We start from the raw sequence: 22,737 nt of genomic DNA, 5'->3' as shown, positions 1-22,737 counted from the left end.
AGGCCAAGTCTACCTGTGATAGAAAAGATCTTCATACATCTCAATCTTATGTCTCCCAATTGGCAGATTACCTTCATCAGCTTTTCTGTTATCTTTTTCTCAGACACAGGCTAGGCCAGTCACTCACAGTGGTCAGAGACTCTTCCAGCCTTTCTTCCATCACTGAGCCTGTTGGGCTCTATCTAATGATCCTCCCTTCTGTGTTGTTAAAAATCCCCAACACTACCAAAAAGAAACACCTGAAGAAAAACAGACAACAAGCAAAAACCCCAGTTTAGCAACACTAACATGAGTAGTCTAAAGCCTATCATACCTATGTTACATGGATCAATAAAAAGTGTGAAGTGATTTATGCTCAGGGACACCTGCTTTGCTTCCCTCCACCCTCAAAATGGTCCCAAAAGTTGTAAGAAGGTTTGAGAGAAGAAAAAATTAGATCAATATTCTTTTATATAACATAGAAAAAAAAAGGAAAATTAAAACGTAAATTACCAGTTCTACTGAGATCACAGCCTGGGATGTTCTCAGAAGTTATTGTTTATCCTTCTTTCATGTGTTAACTAAGATAGTACTTACTGAGTCCGTATGTAATTTCATCCTTTTCCTGCAGACCAGATCATGGAACTTCCCATATATCAGTTTTGGCAAAAGTTTTTTTCCATATGAATAACTGAATCCTGAATCCAAGCCTGTATAATTTCACTTGGATTGCTACCAATTAGTCCTACACACTTAAGAAAGACCTCCAAAAGTACTATAATAAATGCAAGGCTCAAAATATATTCAACTGTTGTCTGTGCAAGAGCATTTAATCTTCTTTAGACTTTATAACAGACTTAATCAAAACTGAATATGCAGAGGGAATAAAGCCAGCCCATAAAGCAATGTATTAATGCTGTTCTTCAAACAGCGTTGCCAAAGACTTCCTGACACTTGTCTGTTTCAATATATGTACAATAACAAAGTTTTTATGTGAATAGTCTCTTTGACTTTAGATACTTGCTCTTTGAATTAATTAGAAGGCATTCCTATGGAAATGTCTGCAAGATATTCTCTGTCTTGAGATAGATTAATGCTAGTAGAACAGGAGAAGTGTTTCTCACATTCTCTTTTCCTTCTTCTATCATTAAAATGGTTTGTTTTGATGTTTCAGGTCCCTGATCACAAGTGCCATGTGGTGTTTCTCCTTTTTAACTGTGTCAAGCAATGCTCTACCCTTTTCTGTGAATAATTCTGTTGTGCCTGCTAGTAGAGCAGTATAATTTTTTTTTTATTATTTTTCAATCTCTTAGGCAGGAGGGCTTGAGTCATAAGAATGGCTTGTATCCAGCAAATATACAAATAACTATTTTCTAAAGTGGAGGAAGAAAGTTTAAAAAGAAAAAGCAACCAAACACACACTCACACACACATACCACCTCCCTCTAACTGCTTCCTTTATCCACCCCCACTCAATTCCCACCACAAAATCTGTGCTCAGGACTCTCTGGGTTTCTTTTTGTTCCTGTTTAGTCTTGTGTTTATTAGTAGTGGGCTAAGCCCAAGTAGTCTTTCACATGACTTAGACAGTACTTGGGCTACTTTATAAAAAAGCAACCCCTACTATGTGCCAGTGCTGCTGCACTTCTGAACCAGACCTACACCTCCTCTGTGTGTGTGGAGGATCTAATGGGGTTTGACCTGCACATAACTGAGACTTTCTGGTTTGGGTGTGATAGCAGCTGACTGTCACAAACATTACCTGTTCCCATTGCTGCCTTCAGGGAACTAGCAAAACTTCTGCTACCAGTGCTCATGTGATTCAGGAGCCTGTGGGTTCTGATGCTCCTGGCTTTAGATGATACTTGTGCTGAAATATAATTGTTTTAATCTCTTGGGAGAGGAAGAGATTCCAGCCCAAGCACTGAGGCCTGGGATCAGTGTCCACAGCAGGTTCCTCCTGTGGAAATAGGCACAGTGCAGTGGAGATCCAGTGTCTCAAGGTACTGATGGTGAGGCCTGATTTGTTGTGAAAATAAGTCACTGCAAATTTTCCAGGTTTTACCTATGTCTTTGGTATTATGAATAGACTAATACTGCTGTTCTAGAGGAGTAGAGATTATCATTACATTTTGCATTCCTTCTTCAACTTCAATAAATCTCATTGAAAGGAAGCTGTCGTTATCTGGCAGGAAGTTTGTGTTCTGTGGAGTCTTTGCAGTTTGTTTTAAATTGTGTGACCTGCATATCTTTTTTTGGGAGATTTCTTTCCACCTGTGAACTTTGTAAGTCTTTTGAGAGCTTTGTGTCCATTTCTAGACATCCTGATGGGATTACTAAAGTAAATATCTATCTTTGAACATTTGAATATTTATCATCTAATTGAACAATATTTGGTAATGTGCTTTTATTTGAAAATAGGAAAAATGGAGGAAAGATGATGCACAGCTATGTCTCCATCTCTCTCTGAAGGAATTCTAGCTCTTTCCAGTCAAGTTCAGGAAGGGCTTCAAGATAGTGCCAGCCATTTGCTTTTATAGTATTATGCACAGGTAAAATGGTATTTTTTGTGTTATTCTGAAACAGGCAAAGTTTGTTAAGAGAAGTAATTTTTTTTAGGCTAATGGATAAAAAAAGATTTTACAAAATAATATTACAAGCTTTTAGCAGAAAGCTTGCTGCATTTCTCTGATTGTATCAGAAGCGAAGGAAATTCTCCCAAGTGTGCAAGCTCTTCCTTAAGCCTGGAAGTTGGTTGCTTATCTTTGACAAACACCAGTTGGTCTAGTACAATTGTCCCACTGCTCTTCCTCTGTTTGCATGTCAGACATCTGACAGCTCTGTCTCTGCAGTCTGGAAGATACAACTTGGAGAGATCAATGATGAGAGAGAAAGGCAGAAGCACAGACACACACCCACCTGCAGGGCTGCATCAGCTCTGGGGGCCCAGCACAGGAAGGACATGGACCTGCTGGAGCGAGTCCAGAGGAGGCCACCAAAGCAATTGGAGGGATGGAGCAGCTCTTGTATGAGGAAAGGCTGAGGGAATTGGGGTTGTTCAGCCTGGAGAAAAGAAGATTCCAGGATGACCTAATTGCTGCCTTCCTGCACCTGAAGGGAACCTACAGGACAGATGGAGAGGAGCTATTTACAAGGGGAATGGATTCAAACTGAAAGAGAGAAGGTTTAGATTAGATATTAGGGAAGAAATTATTTACTCTGAAGGTGATGTGGCACTGGCACAGGTTGCCCAGAGAAGTTGTGGATGCCTCATCTCTGAAAGTGTTAAGGGCCAGGTTTGATGTGGCTTAGAGCAACCTTGTCTGGTGAAATATATCCCTGCCCGTGTCAGGGGGTTGGAACTGGATGACTTTTAGGGTCTCTTCCAAACCAAACCACACAGAATCACAGAATAATGAGGTTGGAAGAGACCTCTGAGATCATCGAGTCCAACCTATGCCCTAACATGCCCTAACATGTCAACTAGACTATAGCACCAAGTCTTTTTTTAAACACATCCAGAGATGGTGATTCTACCATCTCCCTAGGAAGAGCATTCCAGTACTTTATTATTCTTTCAATGAAAAATTTTTTGATGAAGATTGAATCTGTAATGTCCAACTCATTATTATCAGCCAACTTTACCAAATTGCAGGCAACTCTTCTGCCATGAGTCACGCAAAATGGGAATCAAAGCCATTCATAATTTAAAAAAAACAGCTTAGAAGATGCTTCAAGAAAATAAACTTCTCTTGTGATATAAATAGTCCTTTTTTTTTCACTGATATACCTATCACAGCTAAAATACTTCTCATGGAGATGTTGTTATATGATAAAATAAGGGATTTATGACATAAGCATGCATTGGACTACTCTGCTTAGTTCTGTCATTGGATCAGAGTTAGTTTGCTTACCTCGTGGCTCTTCTGGGACGTGTTCATATTAAGCAGGTGTTCTTTTGCACTCTGTTAAAAAGCAATTTTCCTATTTCCAGCTTTTTTTTCCCAAATATGAAATTTGGAATAACTCCTAGCTTAGTTTGGCAAGAGTTTTAGGGCAGCTGGAGACCTGTAGTAACCTCAGTAGCAATGTAGTTTTCAGCATGGGGAAAGTGAAGGTTTGTAGGCAGTGAACAATATATTCAGAGCACAATTAAGGAATCGTTTTTGTGTTAGATTCGGTACTAGATGTGGCAGCATCATCATTGTGGTTTGCATGGCTGGGGTTAACATTTCCCTGAATTTATGTAATTTAGAGATTTACTAAAAAATAATGCACCTCTCATTTAAACACCAGCTTTCAAATACTGGTGTTTAAATGAGAGGTGACTATTAAGACTCTCTGTGATGATTTATCAGAGAGATAATCTCTTTAACAGGAAAATATCAGTAAACTATTCAGTAAGTAATCTATTTAATAAGAAGAACTATTGTGCCTCATTTCTATCTTCCTGTTCTTTTTTCTGTCAGTGGAGGTCTAGGTTGGAGCTGACTTTTACACCACTTTCTGGAGTGTTGGAGAGCTGATTTTTTAGAATAGCTGAGTGTTCTGCCTCCCATCAAGCCAAGACAGAATTGAATGATTGAATGATTAGTGTCCAGGACAATTTTTTTTTCTGGTAGATACTGGTAGAGATACCATGACAAGTGATATGTATTAGACCATCTAAACAATCACTCTCAGAGGAAGAAAGGAAACATTAACCCTGTTCTATACTCAGAGAAAGGGAGTTGTGGTGTTTGATTCTTATCTTAGAGAGGAAAAGGTCAAATCATTTCAGTCCCTATTGATATATTCTGCTTCACAGCTGATAAGCAAAACCTACTCTAGATGATGCTGGTTTTGGTCCACTTCTACACTGCAGAGCAGGTGTGAACTGTGTTGCCAAAGGTTAGAGGGTATTATAATGTTTGCCTGAAATTTCAGCCACTTCAACTGAAAGCATAAAATCTTAATGTAATGACACTTTCAAAGGTGGTCATGTGAGAAAAGTAGTTGAAACTGGGAAAGGAGAAAAAGTAGCAATGCAATATTTGTAATAGTTACAAAACTGTCAGAAACAGTGTGTGAGTGCAGGGCAGATTCCTTAGTTTACTTTCCATTTTTGTACATTTAATAGTGCACCGAATTATTGTTCATTAAGGCAGCAATGTCATAATGATTGTTTAAATGTTCTGAATTGTCCCTGAGTTCCCAATGCTTGCTGTGACTGATGATGTAACACCCTTACTAGTGCAGTTTAGTTTCAGTAAAGTATTACAAAGGTTTAAATATGGCACTGTGCAGGATGAGCAATTTCTTTTTCTTAAAACAGAAGGAATTTTTTGTGTATGGCTTTTATGGTCCGTGCATTTTCTTACTGTAGATTCAGTAAATCAACATTAGCCAAATTAAGGTAGAGCAAATGAATGCAGCAGTTCCATGATACCCAGGCACTAAGGGGTAGCTGGTCTGGGTTTAATGATAAATGCAGAAAATAGCACTGCCACAGAAGTGAAAATGAGGGGTTAGAACTGGATCACTGCAGCTAGACACAACATATATTCCCATTCATGGATTTATTGAACTTCATCCTTCCACCAATCACTGCTCTTTTCATGCAGGACAGGGCTCAAAACCTTTTTATTTCCAGTCTAAATATATTCAGACATTGTTTAAATCTTTAAATCTTTGTGCCAGATTTGTTCTGTAGTTAACAGGTATTCTCCTTCTGTTTCCCTCCTCTCCCCCATGTATTTGTATTATTTCATTTCAACCTTCACTGTGCCAAAGTAAACCAACATAGACATTTCAGTCTGTTTCAATACCATTCTCCACTTGCTGGCCATTTTTAGGATCCCTTCCTTCTGTGTTCTCATTTAAGTCTCTATATCTTGTGTATGGGTGCACAGAATTGCAGGTGTTATTGCAGTTTGTGTATTATCAATGCCCTGTATCACATTATTTTTATACTTCACTACCATGCTAGAAATTTCTTACTGATTATGTTTTAGGATTACAGCTGCTTTTGTCATAAGGATGGCTCTGTCTACAAATTGTCTTTTTTTCGACTCTTTATTTTTTACAACTGATAAGTCTCAGATTAGAGGAGAAATCTTTTTTTTTTTTTTTACTCAAAATCTTTTCAGTGCCATACCATTCTGATTTCTCTAGGGCTCAAAGTCCTTCCTCTATGACAGTCTGATCTTCTCCTATGATACCATCAGCAATGCCACCATTGCTGATGGTATCATAGTTTTGGGCTCCAGCAAATTTTGTAGAATTACTATTAGATTTTTGTGCCGAAGTGATTAACAAAAATATGGAGTCTGAGACTGACTTTTGAGAAATTCCAGCAGTACTGCCCTTAGTTTGATACCTTTCCTTTTTGTCATTTCTGTACGTGGTCTGCGCCTCACCCACCTCACTGATTCTTGTCTCAAATCCTATTTTGTCCAGATGAATTACTGATTTTCTGCCTGGCACACAGAGTTATATCAAAATACTTTTCTTAAGTCAAATGCAGGAGAACTAAATCATCTGCTGTGCTGATAAAGCCCACCACATTTCACCCATGAGAAACAAGAGTTATTTTGCCAAAGATTAGATGAATCAGACTTGATCCCTTCCTGGTAAGCCTGTGCAATACTTATTCCAGTCTCAATTCACCTCAATATGTTCTTACTTACTTTCAAAATTTGTTCTGAAGCTGTGCCTGCTATTGAGATCAGCCATGACAATAACTAATTTCACCTTTCCCTCCTCTCTTTGTTAAGTATAAGCCTTGTGTTTGCTTTTGTATTCATCTTGCATGACAAAGTTATTAAAAATCTGCCTTGCTTGCAAGGCCTCCTGTAGGTCAGAGAGAATGAACTTCATGAGAGAAAGGGTGTTTTATGGTGAAGGAAGTGGCAGGATTGTAAGAAAGAGGATGTTTGATATGAATCAAATTCTCTTGCAAATTATACAGCAGTAAGTTTGGCACATAATTGGGGTACCTTCATGCCAGTAGCTGTGAAAACTGAAGTTTCTGTGAAAGTTTTAATGAGGGCATTAAGGAATTGGGGCTATTTACGAAGTGTGAACACCAAACTGAGGGACTGAAGTCTCAGTGTGACGGGAGTGAGGTCCTCTGCTGCCCATTCTCTGAGCCCTGGGGAGACCAGGCTAGGCACCAAATCAGGGCTGTGGCACAGAAATGTGGCACCCCTGAGTGGCTCTGTGTCCCTAACTGTGTGTCCGAGTTGCTCCTTTTGGGAGGTGTCAGAAATCCCTCCTCTGCTGGCGTGGGTATCCACTGGAGCACAGCTTCAGCTGGAATGACACTTGTGCTGTCACAACCAACTGACAGCTTGGACTCACATCTTAAAAACCTTAACTGTGCTGGTTTTACTTACAAAGAAGTTTCCCTCATGTCATTCAGGAATGAGAAGAAAAAGAAGGCGACTGTAAGTTTTGGCTTCCTGTTAAATCTATTAGGGACAAGTAGAACCCCTTGCATCTCATTGTTTGGGGAGGTGCTGACCTCTGAAATATAAATGGGTAACAAGAAGAAGTCAGTTGAGTTCACTCTGTAATGGTTCCAGTTTAAGGTGGAACTCATCTGCTGTACTGTGGGAGTGGGACTGGTGCTAACGCTATGTTTGGGAAGCAAGAGACGGGAAGGGAAAGGGAAAGGAAGGGGAAGGGAATTGCTCTGACCCTGTGACAGCCAGATCCACACATAGACATTGAGCAGTTTGCAAGTTTTCTCCAGCAGGAGCAGAAATATTTGCCATGAGCAGCTTAGAGTTGTCCAGGCTCAACAACTTGTAACTGGGGATAGAGTGTTTCTACTTTCAATTGAGCCATTCTGCTGAGCTGCCAAGAGCAATGAGCTTCCTAAGTTTGTGCCAGTTCCTGCTCAGGAGATACTTGCCGATATTGAACCAGGTTGGGTTCCAGTTTAAAAATAATCCAAATACAATCCCTAAACCACAACCACAGAGCCTTAGAATTCAATTTTGTTCATATTCTCTGTAGTTCCTTCCTGGGAAAAACTCCTGGCTGCTGAATTTTAATCTAACATAGGAAAAGTTTCTACTGCTTTTTACAAGTTTAAATGGGAAGGAGTTGACACTTATTTTTCTGAAAGCATCAGGCTGGTCCTTCTTTTGCCTCAGTAATTTTGAAACCAACATATCCAACCTGTCCTATTGGCAATGAAGAAATTTAGCTATTTCTTCAAAAAAACATTTGAAATCTCAATTATTTCTTCATAGTTGATTTGGAAATGTTATTTCTCTAACTTCTCACAGTAGTCTGGGAAACACTTTCCTCTTCCAGATGTATTCCTTCACAGTTTTTGAGTTGATGCTAATAACCTGTGTATGATGTCACAGATGGTCAGATTCAGTCAAGAAAAAGTGGAAAATGCTTTCTTAGGGCATGATGGTATTTTTTCCAGATGAATATATATATTGTTTAGCTTGTGTTATGAATGAGTTTATTTTAATAAAAGTGAGGATAGTTCACTTGCCTCATACACAATATCCAATATCTCTTGAGACATGAGTGGGATAATGCTTTGTAAAAAAAAAAGCCAAGCAATAATCCTAAATTCTGAGAACTAATTTTAAATTGAAATGCAGAAACAAAGAGTGGTCCTATATATACAAGATGACTTTCTTGTTCCTGTCTGAAATTGCTAAGTGTCTGCAGTAGGAGTAATAGGACAGAATTTGTAAGAAGGTTAACTTAGATCGTTTTTCAAGTACAGCCATAGTCCAACACAGAAATTTCAGCTGAAGGGTTTTGCTTACCTCTTTTTTGTTAGGTTGTTTGTTCTGAGAAATTATTATTACAATCTTTCTATGTCTCTATTCTGTGATTCTCATGCATACAGACTTATTTCTGGAGTGAGTGATAGTACACTTGATCAATTAAGATCCTCAAGGAAAAATTAGGCAATTACTCATGGTCAGGGTGGAATAAGTGATTGAAAAGATGTAAATGTATTCAGGAACTTCATCAAGGCATGATGAAGAAATTATTTTATTCAATTCTTGTACTCAACAAGGGCAAAACAAATAATGGACCTACAAAACAAAAGAGGGAATATAGATCAAATAACAAGGACAACAGTAAAACTAGAGACTACACAAGTAATGGAACAAGCTCCCAGGGAAAACTGTGCTAAAATTAATACCTGAGACATTATACTGTCAATTAAATTTCTTGTTATCCTGATTCTGATATCCTGCAAAGATGGACCTCAGCAATGTGTTGTCCAGGCCTCTTTCCTTCCCCAGTCTCCTGTGTATTCACTTGATTTATACTCAAGGGCTTTTTATCTCCCAGCATCATGAGGAGACAACCTGCACTACTTCACTTAACCTGGACTAGGTTATTCTCTGAGCTTCTTCAGAAATGATAAGGTTTGGAGTTATAATGAATTATATCTGTTAGTATACAATACAAATGCCATAGGATATAGGACAGGAATTAATTTTAAAATATTTGGACTCTTTAAAATACCTTTAAGCAATGGACCTGGTTTTCTAGAATGCAATGTTTTAACATCCTGGTTTTTTTTATAGTGGTATGACTGAAATGCTGGTTTACTGTTTCAGCCTATAAAGAAAAGCAATAACATAAAGTAGGACAACATTACAGCCTAATTAAACATTTTTAAAACATAACTTTTGATGACAGTAGTTCTACCTATCCAAAACTATGCTCTGTCAGCTGTAGGGTGGTGCAGCTTCGTTCATATTGGTCCATGAAGTGAAAAACTCCAGTGGAGTAACTTACCAGCTGAATGTGCTACTGGGAAATGTATTATTTAAATAGCCTCTCTTGTTAAAACTGTGGCCTAATTAACTTGATTTTTCCCTTTGCCTTTCAAGAGGTCAAGCCTGACATTTGAGGAGTGAGTGTTAACTACTGTCCTTCTAGAGGCTGATTAATGTTCAAAAAACCATTTGAAGATGCTTGGCACTTAGTGTGTTACGGTGATGATCTTAGATAAAAACACTAACAAGCACTGAGGTTCAGTGTTTCCTGCTTGCACCCTGCCACATCACTGTTTTCCCATTTTGTGAGTAGCAATTACTCAGTTTGGTCTGTGTTAAAAAGAGTATGCTTCAGCAGTTTTATTTTTGTTCTATCAGTCTGACTTTGGGACTCTAGCCCAGAGAGTTAAAAACATAATTTACAGATTAAGACTATTTGTAGGGGAAGAAAATAATGTAGGTGGTTGCAGTTAGATAAGTAAGGTGCAGTTTTCACCATGAGTTAATGACCTTTGCCTCAGCAAGTCCATCTGGGCTCCAGGAAGGACTGGGAGTGGGAAGATTTGCCCACAGATTTCCCCACAGATCACTGTGTTGTCACTGCCAAGCTTAGAGCTGCTGATTGCCCATGGCAGACCAAGAATGGAACAGAGAGTGGGCTGTAGGCGTGTCAAGGAGTGTTCCCAGCCTGGGGCTTATTGCACAGGATTTTGCCTGTGCAGAGTTGAATCCACTGGCCAGTTTCTCCTTCCTCACATTTTATTTTCACAAAGAGGCAGGGGAAAGATGTTATTTGGCAATTTAGGGATGTGTGAATAAATATTCATGTTTTAAAGGAAGTTCAGTTTGTAGAGATGCAGAAGGGGAGGGAGGAGAGGTGATACTGCTAAGGTGGGTTGTCCTTTGTGGGGCTGTAGTAGTGGTGGCACCACGCATATTTTAAAAGAAGTCGAGGGTAGATACTGGGTGTGCATCTCCTGATTCTTGAGCAAGCAATGTAGCTTCAGCATAGCTCAGAAGAGATCTGGCATGAAAGATGAAGTGCCAAAGTGCCATTGCTCTAGGATGTGTGATATGGTGAACCCCTTCACCTTAATCACAGAATTTATTTTTTTTTATTGATATTGATGTAATTTCCTCCTGTGTCGCAGTCTGTTACCTTGTTTGGCATTTTGAGTATATCTGGGATGGATTCAAAGCAAGTGGTTGAACTTAGAGTGCTTTGGTCATGTTCCATTTTCTGTGATGGCAGAGGAGCTGAGTGAGTTTAGTTCACTTTTTAGGTAACTGGACCTTTGTCCTCCCAGCTTTTACATTTTGGAAGCTGACCTGACAGACTAGGCAGAGGTGTCAGGCAGCCAGCTGTCTGATACCCCACCATGGGGGCACTGAAGGCAGCCTAACAGCCTGTCATGAAATGCAGCAGAGCTGGCATCTCACATACTCATATACAGACCCCTCTGATGGTGAGTACAGATGGTTTGTGCCAGGTCTGCATCAGTAATTCAGTTGTAACCTTTTTTCCTAATAGAGGAATGCCTTGGTACCAGGAAAAAAAGATTATCTTCCTGCCTGGCTTCATTGTTGGTTTTTTGGCATCTCCATTTTTCATTTGGTTTTTCTCCTTGTAGTTGTCCTGCTTTTGCTGACTTGGAAGACCAAATACCCCCCACAAATATGTTATTTACTCTAGTTGTCTTAGACAAGGACCACATAGTTTCTTGCAGTATGGTTTTACAGATCTGATTTTAGTGAGGAGGTCCATGTCCAGGAGCAGGGAATGGGAGATGCTTAGGTAGTAAGGGTAACCTAAAAATACCCGCAGACTTCCCAGGTTATGGTTTGTGGTGTTTTTCATGCAGGTTTTTATGGGCTCCTTTAAGTTTTGCTTACAGATGGAGCCTTAGCCAGCCTACTTAAAGCAGAATTAATTTTCACTGACAGTTCCTCCTCTCTTGTGAATCAAAACAGCATGGTCTGTGTTTCAAATGGCAACCAGAGTATATTCTGGATGAAGTATCTCACAGAAGCTCTTTGAAGAGGCAGGAGTTATAACCTGTAATACAGTCCCAATAAAGACAATGAGTAATTAGAGGTAAACGTTTGCTTTTTAGCAAGAATCCCTTCAGGAGGAGAAGCAATAAGCTGGTGCTCTCTAAACCAGTCAGAGTAAGACATGAAAAGTCAGCAATTCTGCCCTGGAAGGCACTTTCTCACTGCGGTGCTTGTGGGAGGTGACATCAAGGAGATGTACAAGCAGGGGCAGAGCAAATGTCTGCTTCTTCTGCACCCGGGAGCCTCTGACCCCAGCCCTGACAGTTCTGTGTCTGAGGTGCTGCAAAAGTTATTAGAAAATGTGCCAAAATGTAGCAGTTGGCAATAAACCTTGCCAATGGGTACTTTGGGGCTAAAAAGGGTGGTTGCACAGAGTGATTGCTTTTACACTGCTCTTTATAAATGCATATCTTCCTCCCCCATTGCCACTGGCATTCTTCCTGATTTGTCTGGAGATGAGATTAGGTCTAGTGTCCTTGAGGGCTAATGAGAGAAAGGGTGCAACAGGCAAAGGAGCAGGGCATCAACATGGAACAGATGTGAGAAGGTGCTTGCCTTCATAGGTCTGAGCTTAGCTGGCCTTCTGTCAGTGCCACTGCCTGTGTCTGCTGGACTTCAAGTAAAAATTGTGAGAAATGCTTTTTTATATGATGGTATGATTGGTATATTTAAGCGTTCATATGGCCATCATTACCCTCTGTGCTTTGCAAGATGTCAGGAACCCGACATAGAAGTAGTAAGAAAATTTTGTGTAATATGTTTATTTGGTAACATAACAACCTTCTATACAGATTTTTCTTAATATGTCTACTTCCCTCTTTTTATATATGTTTGCTAGAAGTGACCATAAAGACTTCATAGGCCCCAAGCAAATTTCTCACATTAATCAACTAGCATTCTGATATTCTTGGAGGTCTTTTCCAATGCAGATAATTCTATGATTCTATATTGTTGCTCAGGGATACTATAAATATGTCAGAGCACAATTAGAAATATGTGCTTGTGGACCTATGTCCTTTTCTTCCCAAAGGAATAATTTTGGGTTTTTTTGGAATGATGAATTTAAGCTCTTGTTTTTTTCATGCAATTTCCACTCTCAAGGAGTTTTCTCCTTGAAGTGCATGACTAATTAACGTGAAGTGCTCCCTCTCTTCTGAAAATGATACTCCAATTTATCCATCAGGTTTTAAAACTACATTTTCTTATTGTTATTGATTACTGCTTTTTTAGGACTGGAAGTACTGGAGGAATCAAGAGGGAAGCAGGGAACTTTCCTGTTGCCCAGCAGTGTACTGTGACAGATTGCAGAGGCAGTTCAGATTTAGTTATAATTGGCACCTGTTTTGTCACAAACAAAAATAGGCTGCTCTTGAACAAGATGGGGAACTCTTATCAGCATGATGATCTTTGTATATATCTCATTTCCTAGTTGCGTATAAGAGCCCTTTTTTTAAAAAACTCTCTTTGTACTTTGGCTTTCAGTTTGGAAATGTTTGCATTTCCAAACTGCAGTGTTCAGCCTTCAGGTCTGGTCTAAGCAGGAGAGGTACAATGATATCTCTATTTACTGAGAGCTGCAAAGGGAATTATCTTTACCAAGTCAGCCTGCCTGTGTGGACACCACTGTATCCACTGGTTTCTTTCAGTTCACCATCTCCACTGGATGTGGCAGAGTGAGTCTGATGCCTGCTTATTGCCACCTCTGGGCTGCTGGACCTGTTGGTAGTGATGAGTGCAGGGCCTCATTGAGTTGTGCTGCAGTAGTCAGGGTTCTTCTTTCTCCATTTTTATTTGGGACAGTGGAAGAGGTGAATTTTTAGAGTGGCTCCTTTATTTAATGACATATTGGGGAAAGGATATGCTTTTCTGACAAAGCTGCAGTCACCTTTAAAGCAAATATGGGGAAGTTACTGAAGAGCTTGGAGCTGCATATGCCATGAGCATCCTAGTCCTGAAGCTTCATGGAATCCTTGTTTTTCATTGCATATTAAAATTTATTCTCAGCCTTGAGAAACTTGCAGATGTAGGATGCCTTTTATGTGTTCTTTTATTTCCAGTTTCCCTCCATAGCATCATTATGGATCTCACAGGTTTAGAGACATGGTATTGTCTTATCTTCTCAGGAGTTTGAGTTGATGGGTTTTGCTGCATGCTTAGCAATTTCTTATAGTTTCTATTCTGACTAAATATGTGATCAGGTAAGGTAAAATGTTGAAGCTCTCTTATAGCCCTGTGTTGCTAGGCAATTTTGGTGGCTTTTGTTCTAATACCAGTTGAGCTTTCTAAAAAGAACTGTTCCCTAGGAAAGAAAATTACACAATTGGCAGCAGTATTACTACTTCATTACTGCACGGGCACTGCCAGTGGCCTTCCTTGCTTTAAATTACACTGTTTCCTTATCATGTGCCAGAAGGGTAGCCAAAGTCAAATTACTGCTGGCAGACCACAGGGATCAGTAGTATAGAAAACCTGGCAATCACTGTATTTCTGCAGTATTAGGTGCTCTTCTTCTTATATGTTCTTGTATTACTGAGAGAATTTTTGATTGTGGATATAAAAATGGTCATGGCAGTAGTTATTTTTACTGTACTGCATCTTCAGGAAGAAGCAGAAATTACAGTGCTTCTCCTCCTGAGAGCTAGTGAGAATTAGTTGCTCTTTGGTCCTTCTCTTACTGGCAAATAATAATCCCAGAGGAAGCCATGCCAAGTGGAGATGATATTTCCAAGGTCCGTATGGCACCCACTTCATTTGTGGCTCTTGCTGCACTTCTGAAAGTGCAATGGTTCTTTCCACCCACCTCCTCTCTGATGAGATGTTATCATCTCCATTCTGTGAAATTCGGGAAAACAACTGAAGGGATAAATGACTCACACTGAATTAAGCAGCAGCTCGGGAGGAGAAAGCGCAGCTCTCTCTGAAGATTGAATCACATGACTCCCAGGTACCTTTAAGACAGGGAGATGTGTTTGAACCCCTCTCTCCCTGGGACTTTGCAAACCTGCCCCTCAGGATTCTGCATCACTGCTGCCCTCACTTCAAAACTGTTCTGATGCAATTTCAGGATGCTTTTCTTGATGAGTTTCAGGGCACACAGGAGCTGTTAGTACCACCCCTGGCACAGAAGCTGGCTCCTCACCACAGGTGTCTGCCTGCCTCTCTGCGTGACAGCATTTTTGCCAGGTGACCGTGTTTAGATGGCAGACTGAATAATATGATTGATTTAAACTGACTCCCTGCTTTTGAGATATTTGAGAATACACAGCAACCTTATCACTTTTATTTATTGTCTACTTAATCAGGTCTGTTGAAGTTCTATTTTGTAGAATGATGGTACATAGCTGACATCCTTGAATGAAGTGTCTCATTTGTGATTGTCTTTCATATGCATTGCCAATTTCATGGATCCAAGCCTCAAATTTACAGAAAAATGACTGTTAACTCACCTCATCTTGATCCCCCATAGCATCTTGAATGGATTTTGTAAATAATGGATTGGGTGGTGTTTCAAACATTCCCTTCATGATAGATATGGCTTTCATACCAGTACAGTCATCTCTTTTTCATTTCTTGAGTTCAACAACTTCGCAAGAGAGGTCAGAATGACCACATGCCATTTTAAAGACACTTCGGGGGATGAGTAGTGTGAACACAGCAGTTTAGCAGAGTCAGAGAGATCAGAGCAGAGTTTTCCCAAGATCAAGGGCAGCACCTTGCCTACGGAGGTGCACCACTGTATCTCTGCCTGCTGTTCTAGCTTGAGGGGCACAATGATCTTATCTCTGTGAAACTCACTAGTGTTCCACAAAACAATCTATGATAAGAAATTGTGTTAATCTTTTCCTTCCCTTCCAAGTGGAAACCACATGTAGAAGATGTGTAGTAAACTTTTTAACATGAGGGGAAAATATAATGAGCCCTTACAGCAATCAGCCTTGTGTTCATACTGTTTTGAACAGTGAGGTGATCCTGCTGTCTGGTCTGGTGTACTGGTCCTTTCCTGGAGTCTGTCTTGCATGGAGAAATCCCTTTTGTCCATATTCAGTTCCCCGCAGCAGCTTTGAAATTTAAATCTCTGCAATACTTCAAGCAAAACACTTATTGAAACACCATCACATAATCTGTGGCCTTTGAAGAGAGGCTTATGAAAATATGCAAATACCTAGATGTTCTTGACACAGCTAAAAGAAATTCAACCCTGATGATATTCTGTATCCCCTGTTTACAGATGGGGTATAAAATGCAGGTACAACTGTTTTCTTCTTTCTCACATTTTTTCCCCCTGTTGTTTTTTGCTAATCCACAGAGGAACAACATAACGTCAAATCTGTTTACTCCTCAAACAGTCTGGGATGATTGAATGTCTTTATTGTAATTTAGGAAGCAACTGACAGACAAAATTGTGTTGGGTAGACACTAAAAATAAGCACTGTAGGAACCACATAAACTCCCAGGTACAAATTAGCTCTTTTTTTTTTTTTTTTTTTGCCTGTGCAATTTATAATGAGAAATGAACAAAGCTTCTATCTCAAAGTTCCAGCTATAGATCACCTAGAAATTTGAGGGACTACTTTTATCCTGAGAGGTGGCATATTGATCTACAACTCCAAGAATTGTGCCAAGAATAGGAAATCAACAAGATCTTCACCTGATTTATGTAGGCTAGACATCTGTGGCATGCCTTTTGAAGGTGATCTCTCAGAGGCGTAATTAAAACTTGATGGTGAATAATCATGATGATTTGTGTCTCCACATTGTAGCCCTGTGGCTGTTTTTATGTGGTTGTAAATGTGGTTTGTCCCTGCTTGTGAAAAGGATGGTTAGAAAGCACTGGGCTTAAGGGCTAGAATTTTGCACACAGTTCTTATGCAGAAGGTCTCCACATTTTTCCAAGACTAGACCTCTGTTTTAGTTTAGTATTAGTCAAATTGCAAGTAAGTGAAAAAAATAAATTCAAGAAGTTTTTAATCAGTAAAACTGAGCAGCCTCTAAATTTGCTCACTCTTCAGAGAGAGGCAGTGCTCTGATATTGGAGATGCAGACTTGGGGCTGGAGAGAGTGGGCAAAGACAGCAGTTTGTAAATTAGTCTTACTTTGGTCTCTACATATTAGCAACAACAGCATCACTTTTTCCTTCATCCTCAACTCCCCTGTCAAAAGGAGAAGGAAAGTATTGGGACAAAGGTTATCCTTCAGCCTGAAGATTTTTCCACTGAATTCTATGATTTTGTATTAGTGTGGATAGAATTTTCAAGGCACACAAAAGGCTACTGCTGAAGCAGACTGGATTCATTTCTTTTCTGTCTGGATGATGGTTGGAATGTTGAAGAAGCTGTTCATCATTTGGTTTTGAATTATTCCTAGGGTTTGTTTGTGCTTTAAGATATTCATCCAGCCTTCTGAAAGGCCCAGCTTTCTCAGTTTATATCAGTAACAGTGATTTTTACTCTTTCATTTTGAAACTGAAAGGCATAAAACACCATCCCTTGTCTACTTAGGAAATGAGGTGGGGAGAGGTGGCATCTCTGATTCTGCATGCAGAACAGTCAGCATAGTAGATACAGTTAGAGGCTGATTATCATGAGAGGCATGAGTTAGAACCAATGATCAATTTTGTGAGAATCCCTAGCCTTTCCATTAATTTTGATTTATTGATTTTTATGAGCAGGAGCAGTGAGAAGCTCAGGCTTTGAGGAGGATCAGAGAGGCCAGTGCGTGTCGAGGGTTATTGCCTTGTTTTGTGCTGTGATTTATACAGTGAAGGTACTGGCTGCATTCTCCTGCTTGGTGTTATTTTATTTCTACTCATCATTATAGTATTTCATGACTTAAAGACAAGGGCCCTCTGAGAATCTGTTCTGTTGTGTCTCTGACATTATTGCAGGCTGAAGGTCTGATTATTGGAAGTGCTGAGCCCTTGCAGCTCCAGTGGAATGAGTGAAAGCTGAAGGTGCTCTGAAAAGCACGCCTGAGGCATTTTGTTCTTCTGAAGGGATTGAGTTGTTCCTCATAAATATAGGTCCCTACTTTGACTAATTCCCCTTGGCTGCAAGTCCTTTGAAGTAAATGGAGTTTACTTGATTAGAATTAAACCTGTGCTCCAAATTTAATTCCCATCTTTGCCATATAGCTAAAGAATTGATTAGATCTTAGTAAATCTGATGTTAAAATTAAGCTTCAGTTTTGCTTTCTGATTGGAATACTGCATGCTGGGAAAGATCAGAAACCTTTTTTTTTTTTTTTTTTTTTTTGAGGGTTCAGGTGATTCTGCACACAATTCATGTTCCTACAGCAGAGGTAACTGAACACACTGAAAGGGGAGTTTTGTGGCTAGAAGAGGTACCAAGACCAGGTGTCTGCAGCTGGTGCAGAGTCAGCCTGCCTGAGCCATTCACATCCTCCTGGACAGTCTTAATTCTAATTTGTCCAGTTCCAGTGAGAGAAAGTGGATGTCAGACAGTGATTCAGACCTGGGAAAATGTGATTTATCCCAGTGCTTGATAATTCTGCTGTTCTTGCAGAAGGAGGAGGAGGAGGTTCCTTTTACAGGAGGAAGTTTGCCTAAGTAGTGGCTGTTTGATCCATAAGTAAGGAAAGATGATGCTGTTTAAGCATATGAGTGACTGCTGGAAAAGTTCAAAGGAGCTCTCATGGAGGGGGGAAAGGGGAAGCTGAGAGATTTGGGGACTAGGTATATGGAGAAAGTTTATTCAACTTTACTTTTTTATTTGCCTTTTTCAGAACATAGATATGCAACCTACTGAAGTGGCCCTGCAAGTCATGGCAGAGTTTAAAGATTCTGTTCCTTGGCTAAAGGCCCTTCTCTACTCAGGTTGCTCAGATGTGTCCAGAGGCCAGCATTGCTTCAGTCCTTAGTTTTTGAAAATTCATTTTTTGCTCAAGGAGAATCACAGCACACTCCTGCTTTTCTATTTTGGGATCATCACTACAGTGCTCCTTCATTTTTTTACTTCCTTAAAGCCAGTATTTGATTAAAAATAAGGACATTTGGGGATTGGTTTTTGATTTTGTTTGTTTGGTTTTTATTATGTTTGTCTCAGGTAAGGGATAGCTTATAGAAGATCCATTGCTTTTGATTCTGGTTATTTTCAAAGAACAAATTTAATCAGTTATATTCTCATCTCTATATCTGTCAACATTTTTCTTGTTACCTCTGTGCAATATGGTAGATCATCTGCTGTGTCAGCAGAGCTTCACATTTCAGTGTGTACATTGATCTAATCCTGTTTTGTGAGTGATGGGCCCTGGTGTTTGGTTCTCAGCAGGCAAGATGGACCATGCTGTTATAGCAGTGGGGAAGGCTCTTCTTCTGATGAGCTTCTTGTCTTTGTCTCTCTGTCCCAGAGTGAGCTACAAAACTTGGCACAAATGACAAACATTGAGAGAATATTCAGGCAAACAGGTAGTTGCTCCCTCTTCTTGCTGCCAGTCTCCTAAAGACAGGGGTCTATGTTGTGTTTTGTTGTCTTTAAGACTTTAGAACAAGGCTGGCTTTTCACAGTAGTGTTTTGACATCCGTTGCTCCAAGAACTTGGATTTCACTCAAATATGCTATTTTCTAAATTTCATGGTTGATTGTATTTTACGTTTATTTTTTGAAGCTCCTGCCTGTACATGTTTTATTCCACCCCCCCTTGTTTTTCTGTTTTTAGCCAGTGAGACCTGCAACGATTTCCACCCCATGTTCTTCACCCATGACAGATCGTTTGAGGAGTTCTTCTGTATCTGCATTCAGCTTTTGAACAAGACATGGAAGGAAATGAGGGCAACTTCAGAGGACTTTAACAAGGCAAGAAAAAGGATGGGGTGGGAATAACTGGGCAGAATGGTGAAACAACGCCATGTATTCTTCCCTAGAGACACAGGGATTTCCTACTTCCCATTCTGCTGAAAGCCTAGAGATTTATCTCTTTGGATGCTTTGCACATCGGGATGCCAGCATTTAAAAAGTTACGGATAGAAGATGGGAGATGGAAGGAGGTTCACAGACCTTTTTCAGTCATGTTGCACTGCAGACTACGAGACTAAAATCCTGGCTTGAGGGGAAATTCTGCCTTTTTATGTTAGCAATATTATGCTGAAGTGCTGCAGCCTCCAAGGTTGTAAATAATGCAGAGAGAGTACTGCAGTGATAATTCTGTGCATCCCTTTCATTTAATGTGAGCACTAAAGTGATAAAATATTCAAAAGTGGACACAATCATGACAGAGTGCTGTGCAGTTTAGCCTGATAAAACATAAAGAAAAACAAAAAAATCTCAACAAACAAAAAAAAAAAAAAACCCCAAACCACAAAAAACAACCAACCACCAACCCAACCAATCAACAAAAATTAAAAAATAAAAAAAACCACATACAAAAAAACCACCAAAAAACCAAAACAAACAAACAAACAAACAAACAAAAAACCCTCAAAACCAGTGAAATAAAAATTCAACCAAAAAGCTCCTCAGTAAGAATTCTGGAAGCTTCAGCCAATCTTCTGATGCTCAGGAAAGCAATAAAGAACACATTTTTCTCAGTGGTCCCTAGACATCCAATTTTTACCCTATTTACCATGAGGCTGAACAGTATCTCTGGCATTTTCTAAGAATGGCAAACTCATGCTTTTATGGCCAGCTGTCATGCTTATCTTTATTGGCATCCTCTGGCTGGATCTTGAGCCTCTTCCTGGGAGATGTTGGTTTTAGAACTGTTGGTTGGGAATGAAAAAAGTGAGACTAAGACATGCTCTGTCAGCACGTGCCTTATGAGTGCCCTGAAGTCACCAGACTCAAAAGTTATGTTAGAACCAGTAGGAATGCCTGACTGTTAATTGGAACTGCCTGTTATTGAAATGGTCCCAATGTCCATTTTCTACTTCAGAGTGAAGGTGAATTTTTAGGTCACAGTGAGGAGTAACCTTTGTTGCGTTCTTTCAGGCAAGTTAGTTGGCAGCACTAGCAGAGCCCTGGCTAAAGAGAGAAAGGAAGTCTAATATCCACGCTGTTGTGGCCAGATGACCTAGAGCTTTGTTCTTACATGGAATTTTTGACATGCTTCTCCTCCCTAATGATCCAGGAACACAGAAGGAGCAATAGCAAGATAATTCACTGGACCATATAGGGTTGCTAAAATCAAGAGCTTAAAAAGCAACTTTATAAAGACTAATTCATAATATGGGGTTGTTTTAAATAAATGTATCAACAGCTGCCTATTACTTACAGGCCTTCTGTCTCAGTAGAAGAAGGATTTGTCTACATAATTTCCCACAACTTGAGTTGAAAAATTATTAGCAATCCTAGGGAATTCAGATAAAGAATGGTTGCATTTCTGGGACCAGCCCAGGTCACCCTAAAAGGAAAACAAAGAAATTTACTTTGCAGTGTTAGGCATTGTTGTGGAGGTTCATAGGAGATCAGGGAGATTTTTCTCTGATATGATTAGTTTGCTACTTCTGCTTTCTGTTGCTGATAGTCCTGCAGTTTCATCTATCAGTTCTGTCAGGGTCAGAAGCATTGGCACTGTGTCTTACTGTGTGTGTCATTGAAGACGTGGGCAATTCTGAACTCTGTGGGGCAAATCTGAAACATTTGCCATTGGGCTTACCAGGGTTTGTGTCTGGTGGTGGCACTGTGCTGCATGATCCTGAACCCAGGATCTCTGCCTTCAGAAATAATTCCTGATTTTGTAACTGTTTCTGCAAAGGGGAGGGAATGCTAAGCTCTTGAGTCTCTCATTTCTAACACTTCTCTAATTATGTTTTGCTTATCTAAATCCTTTCTTAGAGTCATAAGGAAATTTTTGTGCTCTTATCCACTTCAAATGACACGTGGTGGTGATGTGAATTACTCAGCTGATAAACATCTGAAGGGATCTGTGAGTGCAGCAAACTGTGCTCTTGTGTGGGCTTGTGAAGCACTGGAGGGCTTGTGGGGGCTGGCACATTACATGGTGGTGCCCAGGGTTTACCCATCTGCTTTTGGGTGGCAGCAGCCAGTGCAGCCCATGGCTTTACCAAACTAAGCACCTCCATTTTTTTTATCCTTACCTGGCAGGAGGCTTTGGTGATCACAGCATGTTAGTGCTCTGTCTGCATCTTCCCTGCGTGCTAAGGGTACCCATTTCTGGGCAGTCGCTATTGAAAACTTGGCAGGCAAGGGCCACGTGGGGCTGGGGAGGATTCAGTCTGTCCTTTCAGAGGTGGAGAAGAGAACAGACCTCACAAGATGCAATAATTTACTTGTGTGAAAAAAAGATAAAATCTCCCATCTTCTCTTTGTGTTACTATTTTTCAGTTTCAATAACTTGATTGTCATGGTAGTGTATGAAACACCACTTTGTTAGTTCACTATCCCCCTGTCTAATGGGATCATTTGTTTTATTCCTTTCTCTGTCCCTTCCTTCCTTAAAACCTCCAAAACAAAATTAGATGGTCTCAGTATGTTGATTGGTAACTCTTGAGACCTGGATGTTCTGCTAAAAAATCTAGACTGCTTGCTTTGATGTTTAATCATAACTGAAGAAAAAGAGCTTTTTAGTTTAATTTCAAACTTTTGGTTAATCACAGTAACTTGTACATTGAGGGTCTGTAGGAGGTCTGTGTGCACATACAGAGAATTATTTCCTCCTCTTTGAATTGGGGAATGACAGGCACTAAAAGAGGTGAGGTGATTGAATTTCCCCTCAGGTTTTAGTGCCTGCTCTCAAGGGTTCTTTAGGGCACATATTAAGACTTCCTTTTGATGACAAAATGGCATACCGTGCCATCATGGTTGTTCCAATTTATGGTGTGGAGATTCCACGTAGGTTTGTTCATTTTTAAATTTTCAAAAATAATTAAACTGGCTCTTTGCTCACAGTTGGAAGTATTTTATGGTATTTTAGTGAGACATTTATGATCTCATGCTTTATCCAATTCTTATTCATTAAAAGACACACGTTTTGCCAAC

General features: G+C 39.9%; 1 protein-coding gene across 2 annotated transcripts in view; it reads left to right on the top strand.

The window, feature by feature from the left end:
• The window catches only part of ELMO1 (engulfment and cell motility 1), a 302,214-nt gene that overhangs the window by 179,351 nt on the left and 100,126 nt on the right, over positions 1 to 22,737 (top strand). For both annotated transcript variants that reach the window (XM_058027258.1, XM_058027263.1), the window contains one exon: positions 19,460 to 19,596. In XM_058027258.1, the coding sequence (XP_057883241.1) occupies positions 19,460 to 19,596 (137 nt within the window). The remainder of the gene's footprint in view (positions 1 to 19,459; positions 19,597 to 22,737) is intronic.

Source organism: Melospiza georgiana, chromosome 1 (assembly GCF_028018845.1).
Source record: "Melospiza georgiana isolate bMelGeo1 chromosome 1, bMelGeo1.pri, whole genome shotgun sequence".
Lineage (NCBI taxonomy): Eukaryota > Metazoa > Chordata > Aves > Passeriformes > Passerellidae > Melospiza > Melospiza georgiana.
The sequence above is the reverse complement of the archived record's forward strand: the minus strand, read 5'-3'. Positions and strand labels throughout refer to the sequence as shown.